The 8,598-nt window shown below is 51.5% G+C and overlaps 2 protein-coding genes across 2 annotated transcripts in view; one reads left to right on the plus strand and one right to left on the minus strand.

Moving 5' to 3' along the window:
* ZDHHC12 (zinc finger, DHHC-type containing 12) overlaps window positions 1-8,598 on the plus strand; it is a 590,635-nt gene that overhangs the window by 531,347 nt on the left and 50,690 nt on the right. The window lies entirely within an intron of this gene.
* The window catches only part of TBC1D13 (TBC1 domain family, member 13), a 14,721-nt gene continuing 7,275 nt past the window's right edge, over window positions 1,153-8,598 (minus strand). The window contains exons 7-11 of the mRNA XM_014529326.1: window positions 7,392-7,602; window positions 6,672-6,835; window positions 4,940-5,100; window positions 4,696-4,753; window positions 1,153-3,916 (exon numbers count right to left, since the gene is read on the minus strand). Of these exons, the coding sequence (XP_014384812.1) occupies window positions 3,851-3,916; window positions 4,696-4,753; window positions 4,940-5,100; window positions 6,672-6,835; window positions 7,392-7,602 (660 nt within the window). The 3' untranslated portion in view covers window positions 1,153-3,850. The remainder of the gene's footprint in view (window positions 3,917-4,695; window positions 4,754-4,939; window positions 5,101-6,671; window positions 6,836-7,391; window positions 7,603-8,598) is intronic.

Below are 8,598 nucleotides of genomic sequence, written 5' to 3' on the forward strand. Positions count from 1 at the left end.
TCGGACCAGCGAGACTCTTAAAGGGGCCGCGCCGGCCTGTGGGGCCCACCGCGGGGATGGGGCCGCGTGGGGGCTTGAGTGGGCGCTATGTCCGACCCTTCCACGCTCTAAGGCTCGGAAGGGCTTAGGACTCTGACGAAGGGAGTAAGACTAATGAAGGGAGACCACTCGTGATTGGAAGTCATGGTTCCTTGCCCTTTAAGATGCGGACCTGAGGGGCGCGGCACCGGCGCTTTGGTTTGTGATTGGCCACCGCTCCACGCCGCTCCGCCTCCTCTTGGGTCTCCAGCGAGGGTCCCCCCTCCTCTGCGCCTGCGCAGAGAGCTCCTGCTTTGTGAGCTCCCGGAGTCAGTACTAGTCCATAGTCCAAAGTGCTTCCATCACTACATTTACCCCAGAAGAGTCTAGAGAAGAGCTCCTAGTGGCAGAACAAGGACAAGGCAGCGGAGTCCGTCCTAACAATTGCACCACAAACCAAAAGTTCTAAGGCCAAGGTTTTCTTAACACCCAGAGAACAAGGATGCAGGCGGCCCGTCCTAACTGCTGTTTGGAATAGAAACGGGCACAATTCCAGAAAGCAGCTTGGCAATATGTATGAAAAGCCTTCAAAAGGTGTTCACCTTTAAACCCACTTAGAGGACTGAGCTGGGAAAATAAGTCGGGAACGCAAGGATTTCAACAGAAACTTCCTCGCAGTGTTATAATAAATGTTCAGAAATAGAGCCTGGATTTCCAACGTTGTTAGCGTATTAGAAAGAACAGTATGTAGCCTATAAAAATTTAAGTCATACAGCAACTTGCTCAACACCCTACCATGTGGGGGCTGACAATACACAAAACTATGTATCAAGACAATTATGCATTTCAGGGGATTTGGGGCATAAAATGAGATACTTGCAAAGGCCCTTGAGGGGCAAGGGAAGGAAAGCAAGGATTGTATGCATTGGACCCTAAAATGGACAGGGACTAGGTATGTTTCAGGTTCATAAATTGCCCAGCTGACAAGTATTTGAGGTCAAAACCCTACCACGCATTTAAAAATTTACCATGTAAATAAAAGTATTCATTTGCTTGGAAAAAGAAAGACAATTATGTAATAAAAATTACATCTGCGAAGAAAAGACTAACATATTGTCAGGGATTTCCTCCAGATTGTGGGATATAAATGACTTGTTTTATTTACTGGTGTTTGAGTTTTCATACTTTTTCAATCTAAAAAAACAAACAAACTTGCTCTGAAACCATGATGTAATTACCTTTTTCCCCAGTCCACGCTCCCTCCTTCTTCCAGCTGCAAACTGCATGTCTGAATGAGGAGCTAAACAGACTCCACCAACAAGACTCTCCTGGCCTTTCCTCAGACAACTTTAAGAGCCTCCTGAGTCCACTCCTGCTCAAACTTTTCTTTCTTGCTCTGAGGTCTTAAAGGTTTCAGCCCATTACAGCACCAATGCCCTTTGCAAAGAACACATGATTTATTAAAGACAACTTGTCATCAACAGCATTGATTCAAGAAACAAAACTGATTTCCTTAAAAAAACACACACACACACAAAAAGAACAAAAAACAAAAGCAGACTAACTTTCTGACCCCCTGGAGTGAGCAAGCCCTGCTGAATTCATAATAATACAGCCCAATCTGTAATGTGTCCCAATTCCCGGGGCAGCTTCACAAGCAGGAAGCTGGCTGCTCGGGCTGTCTGGGAACCTCCCTTGAGAATTTAGAGAAAGGAAATCACCAGGGGTAGGTCCTTTCCTCAGCCAAACCTGGACATGGTCCCTGTGCTCTTGACCTTCATCCCAAAGTCAAGGAGAGGGCACTGGCCTCAGGCCTGCCACTGAGGCAAATCAGCTGCAGTGATTCAAGTAGTGTGGCCCCAGAAGGGAAGGCAAGGGGACAGGCGAAGGGAACGCATCAGGTGCCCTGGGCAGTGTCTGCTGGGTCCCAGGCTGTGGCCCACATCTCAGGCTGAGAAGGAGTCAGAGTTGGAACTGAACAAGCCGACAAGTTCTGGGAAGGTGGGCCAGGCTGGTGGGAAGCAGTGTCTCTGTCCCATGCAGGGTCTTGGAGTCTTCCTTCCAGTTCCAGGACAGAGCTCAGAGCACCCACAGCAGGAAGGTTCCAGAGGCAGGGGGAGAGGACGCTGAGTCTGACCTCAGAAAGCCCAAAGAACATGCTTCTAACTCCTTTTCTGCCTTCCCAGCTCCACCCACACTCCCAAACCAAGCACTTGCCAATCTGTAATAAATATCCAAGAGTTTGAATAAATAGTAAAAATCTCCCAAAAACTGTGTGTTATGAGAGGAGGTGGCAAACAGGCAAGTGCACAGTCCCAGCAGCATCCAAAGCAGGAGCTCCTGGGGGAAGCTGTTCCTGGCCCACAGCCTGGCTTATGCGGGCAGCAGAAGTCCTGGCTCCAGCCTCAGGAAGGCTACGGGGGTACCAGGGCACCTGCCCACCAGTCTGAGCAGAGGATGAAGACCCTTGCCCCATGACCCAGCTGTCCAGACCCAAACCACCTGCCTCCTTACAAGAGGAGGGAAGGGACTTGATCAGAATAAGCCCTTTCTTCCCACTGCCCAGCAGTGGGAGTAGCCAATGGCTCCTGCTCTAAGTGCATCCACCCCAAATCCTGGGACCAGCCCAAGTGGGTGACCAGCACCCGCTTCTGCTTGCTCGGCTCCCCTGGCCCTGACAGGATCCAGGGTCTCTGAGCTCAGCCGGCCCAGGGAGGCTCCCTTTGGTCCCGCTGGCCAATCATGGGACTCACCCTCCCTGGATGGGCCCTGAAAGCCGCGGGAATGACTACTCTTCTCAAGCACTTGGATCCCAAACCCTGGCGCAGCACCGCCTTAATGTCCTTTTCCTTTGGGGAAATCTCTGGAAGACTCAGCTCTCCCTCCTCCATCCCTGGGCAGAAAGGAGGGTAAGAGGCTCAAAGCCTCATGGGCCATCATTTCTCAGCAGCTTTTGGTTTCCAAGATTGGGGGGGGGGATCAGGTTCAGGGCCCTCTAGTGAGGCACTGTGGACTCCCTCCCAGTCTGAGGGACCTGGGAGCCTAGGGCTGGGGGTGGGAACAGGGTGCAAAGGCCAAGGGTGACTTCCAGGGGCTTTGCTAAGCCAGACTCCTCATTCTATCTCTGGGTTTCACAGGCGTGGAGGGGAGGAGTGAGGGGAAGAGGCTGGGGATAAGGCACCCCAAGAGAGGAGGGCAGAGGGAGAGCAATGTTGAGGAGCAAAGCCTCTGTGAAAGAGATGGAGGGAGAAGGAGACAGGCAGAGAGACAGAGAAGCAGAGACCTAGAGGGAATCAAAAACCCTCCCCCTCACATCCACACTGATGGACACAGAGAAGACTGACACAGACACACACACTCAGTGAGAGGGCAGAGGGTGTGGCCTGGGCCTGGCAGCTTCTTAGCTCCCTCAGTGTCACTGTGCCCACGGAGAAGCCTAAGCACCAACCCCCCAGGTGGTTTCTGGCTCATCTGCCAGCACCTCCCCCGAGCAGAGCAGGAGGGAGCAGCAGCGCAGAGGCAAGGAGGGACCTCTGCCAGCCCCAGCACCCCAATCTGCCCAGTCCCAGGAAACAACTTTGGGAGCGCCAGCCTTGCTCAGCTGCCTGGGAAAGGGCCCCAGGGTTGCAGAGCAGAGAGGGAGCCAGGGCTTGGTGGTCAGGAAGGAGCTGGCACAGTGTGCCCCCGTGGGAGTGGCCTAGGGGGACGGAGCCAAGGGAGAAGGCCTGGAGCTTCCCCTCGGGCTGGGATCCCACAGGCGTCTCTGTGTTCCAGAAGCCAGGACGCGGACGGTGGTGGCTTCTCTCCCAAACCTGGGCCTCTTGCTGCCAGGCTACTTTGAGTCTTGGAGTTCCTTGGCTTTCTGTAGGATCTGGCAGACATCTGTGATGGGGTAATCCTGGGCATGGGAAAAGCCAACAAGATACCTCTGAAGTCAGCTCCCCCTCTGCCAACCTGTGCCCTTCCCCCTGAGACCTGTCACCATGCTGCATCGTGGGCCCCAGAGGCAGGGGGCTAACATGGCACTCACTGCAGCACGAATGTAACCGAGCCAACCAGCTCCACCCACAGGTCCTGCAGCCCTTCCCTGGGACCGGGACCATTCTGCTCATCTCTCCCCACCTGGCACTGGGCTGGACTCTGTCCATACAGCAGCTCAAAGGGGCACCTCAAAAGCCCAATCGGGGGGTGCTTATGCCTATTTACAGATCGACTCAGTAAGGTTATTGCAAACGAACCCCAGGCCAGGTGTTGAAGAAATTGAGGCCAAGAGAGCTTATTACTTGGCTTAGGTCACATGACTAGCAGAGCAGAACAAAGATGTGAGCCTAACACTGTCTGACCGTTGAGCCCATGTTCTTAACCACTGAGCCCCACACTTTCCTGCTCCAGGTCTGGGCATGACTACCTCGAGCACTATCACATACTGGGCACCGCTGTGTCCCAGGTACAATGAACAGGTACAGCACTTAGTTCAGAGAGGCCAAGTCATTCATTTAAGGCCACCCTACACTCAAGGTCAGTGACAAAGCCGGGATTCAAACCCATCCAAACCCAGATCTGCATCAGGGGTCCAGAATCTTAAGCCTTGCTACACTCCACTGTTCTGACCCAGCCTGTCCCAGCAGCTGGCACGGGGTGGGCGCCTGGTAAGTGTCTGCCTCTGAACACCATTACCTGAAGGAGCCGCATGTTCACAGTGAAATCCCCTTCCAGCAACTGCTCCCGGATCAATCTAAGTAAGGAAAACAAGCAGCAAAACGCTGGGACCCTGGGCTGCTCTGAGTGCAGGCCCCGCCTGGCCCCTTCCCGCTCACCACCCCCAGGGAGTTTGGTTTGACACTGGCCCAAGGTTCCCAGCGGCTCCCTCCAGCCTGGTGAGGGCAGCCCCGCCCGCCTCTCTGCTCATGGCCACACTCACATGAGCATGGCGCAGCAGACAAGGAGGAGGAAGTCAAAGCGGCTGTCATCAGCGAAGAGGGAGTCCCAGATACGGATGACGTCAGGCAGCAAGAACTCCTGGGACAGCAGCAGCGTCAGCCAGCGGAAGGCGAAGAACTGGGGCTTGATGTTCTGCTCTTGCTGGGGAGAAAGAGGCACACAGTAGGTGCAAGAATCCGTGTTGGCTGGTTGCCATGTCACATCATGCAGTCTTTAAATGTAAATTCAGATAAACAGCAGGGCCCGGGACCTAACCAAGGAGGCAGCAGGCCAGGGGTGAGCGCCAGGCACTCGGGGGGATAGCCCTGGGCCGCCTAGATAGCCTCGCTCGGTTAAAGGGGTAGCTGCTGCTTGCTGACAACCCATGTTGTCATATCTTCTGATATTTTTAAAAAGAAGCCATAAGCCCAAACTTATATAAGCTCTCTAGATTTATAAATGACAGCTCCGATTATTTTAAAACACTGTACAGCCCTGGCCTCCGTGGCTCAGCTGGTTGGGCACATCCCATGCACCAAGAGATTGCTGGTTCAAGTCCTGGTCAGGGCACATGCCCAGGAGGCGGGATCGATCCCCAGGAGGGCGAGTGCAGGAGACAGCCAATCGATGTTCTCTCACATCAGTGTTTCTCTTTCTCTCTCACTCTTCCTTCCTCTCACTCTAAAAATCAATACAAATATTAAAGAAATAAAACTCTGTACAGATTATAGACAGAGACAGACCATTAACTGGCACTTACTATAAGTCAGTCTTGTGCTTAGCATGTTAAATATATTACCTCACTTATTTACTCCATAGGCCAACCCTACAAGCAAATTATTCCCAGCAGAGATGAGCCCTCTGGTCAGCCATAGTGAATATTATTAACTGAAAAACTGCAGTCCCGATACACCAAGGTTTCAGGTTCAATCTCTGGTCAGGGCACACACAAGAATCAACCAATGAATGCATAAGTCAACAGAACAAATCGATGTTTCTCTCTCTCTCTCCCTTCCTCTCTCCAATCAATTAACATTAAAAAATAAAACAGCAAAAAGATAAATCTATATTTGTTTTAAAATATCTTCATATAAATTTTTTTATTCCCAAAACTGTTTGTTTATATATAACTTTTTTACTGAAATGTTTTCTGAAATAAACATGAAATACACTACAGTTTTTAAAAAATTTTCTGACCCTGACCGGTTTGGCTCAGTGGATAGAGCATCGCCTGCGGACTGAGGGGTCCCAGGTTCGATTCCGGTCAAGGGAATGTGCCTTGGTTGCGGGCACATCCCCAGTGGGGGGTGTTCAGGAGGCAGCTGATCGATGTTTCTCTCTCATCAATGTTTCTAATTCTCTATCCCTCTCCCTTCCTCTCTGTAAAAAATCAATAAAATATATTTAAAAATATTTTTTCCTGAACTTTTAAAAATGAAATTCACCCTTTTCTCAGGGGACAAAAAGGCTGAACTAATTAAGTGCCCAGTAAATGCCTCCCATTGTGCCTGGCACACAATGGGCACCCTATCAACTCCCCTTCCCTGCCAGCCTGCCTGGACTACCAGCATCTGCCGCCGGTCTCTCGGGAGTGGATCACCGTTCCCTAGCAACAGCAGCCACTTTTAATCCCCAGACTCAAGCCAGAGCTCACCCTGGACCCGGGATGCTCAGAAGTCTGGCCCTTTCCACCTGTCTGCCATAGCCTCGCCCGGGTGGGCGGGGGTCCTCACCAATTTCAGGTAGAGCTCCACGTCCTTATCCTTCAAGGTGGAGTACACCTTTTCCATCTTGTAGGTGATGCCACACTGTGAGTCGTCCAGGCTCTTGATGAAGTTGTCCCGTATCTCAGCCATGAGGTTGGTGAAGCAAAAGAAGGTGTCTGCCTCGGCGTGCTCTGGGCGAGACAGGCAGGGTGAAGGCAGCCGAAAGGGAGCTGGTGCCCTCCTGAGACCCACCCCAAATCTCACCTATGACATCCTCCCTTCACCTCTGAGTCTCACTGAGTCACTGCACCCCCACGGTCAGGCTCAGTACCGTCTCTGTCCTTGACCACTCTCCATCCCAATACTAAGGACATCACCTCTTTCCTCTCACGTCTTCTGGTAACACTGTACACTCGCTTAGCAATTGATTATTCTCTTCTGAGGACATTTTTCAAATCATTATTTATTTAAATCCTATCATTCAGTTTCTTGTATAACATCTCATGCCCCCTATCAGATATTCAGTTACAAATATCAAGAGCTCAGTACACTTCCAACATTCTAGCAAGTCTGAGCTGGGATGGATCTGAGAGGATCCAGGCCAACCCCATATCTGACAGAGGGAGAATGGAGGCCCACAGAGAGGCTGTGAGCTGCAGTCTGATAAAGCCCACGGGCCTGGCTTTCTGTGGTCCATTTTTTAAGGAGCCGGCAACAAGGGATGTGGGCAGCCAAGAGCCCTTTTACCTTTCCACTCGTTGTTGGGGTCGGTGGCAAAGGTATAATAGAGGGGCCCCACGATCTCGTTCATGCCCTGCACGTAAGCGATGCCAGGGTTGAGCTTGGCATAGATGAACAGGATCCGCTCCACCACCTCCCAGTGGGCCTCACAGCCATTGGGCAGCACCTCGTACTCATTCAGGGATGATGGCGTTGAGTGCTTGTGTGGGGAGCTCATCTGGGGAGAAGAGGAGGAGCCCATTAAGACGGTGGGTGGCATTATGGACAATATGTTCTCATCAGCAATGTCTACCATTAAGTTTAAACTTAACCTCCAACTAATGGGAAATGCAGGGCATAGAGGAACGTGCCCAGCAGGAAAAGCAGACAAAGCCAGAAGGTGGGTATTCTACAAGACAGCCGGACCGAAATCTCACTTACAGTGGTAAGCCCTGGCTGGCTCGGCGAGAGTGGTTAGAGCACTGGCCCGACGACGGAAGGGTCTCGGGTTCAATTCCCAGTCAAGGAGACAAACCTAGGTTGCAGGTTTGATCCCCAGCCCCTGTTGGGGCGAGCGTGGCAGACAACCAGTCGATGTGTTTCCCTCACATCGATGTTTCTCTCTCTCCTCCTTTCCACTCTCTCTCTAAAGACCAAGGGAGAAAAAATCCTCGGGTGAGGATTAAAAAAAAAAAATTTTACAGTGATAAAAGCTAAAAACACTGCTTCCCTTTGTGGAGAGGGGTACTGACCGGGAAGGGGCATTTTCTGCATAATAAACACATTCTGTGTCTTGTTCTGGTTGGCAGTCACACAGATATATACATAAGGAAAAATCCATCCCGTTGTATGCCTAAGATCTGTGCATTTTAATGCATGTTAAGTTATACTTCAATTTAGAAAACAAACTTCAAACATGTCAAAACAGAGAACTGGCTAAGAGTCTTCAAAAAGTGAAATGCTGTGGGGGCCGGGGGAAGGGAAGGCTGCTCCAGACCAAGATCCTAAAGAAACAGCATCCCAAGGCGGCCCATGAACCCGGACGGGGCCTGGTTTGGGAGTAAAAACACACAAAAATATCCGTAGCGCAACTGAGGACACACAGTCATGGACTGAACGTTAGGAGTTATCATGCAACCGTTATCTTCCTGGATGTGTTAGTGCTGAGGAGGAGAAGGGCCTTATTCCCAGAGAAGCCTGCTGAAGTACTGGGGGGGGGGGGGGGGGGGGGGGG

Source organism: Myotis brandtii, unplaced genomic scaffold, assembly GCF_000412655.1.
Source record: "Myotis brandtii unplaced genomic scaffold, ASM41265v1 scaffold68, whole genome shotgun sequence".
NCBI lineage: Eukaryota > Metazoa > Chordata > Mammalia > Chiroptera > Vespertilionidae > Myotis > Myotis brandtii.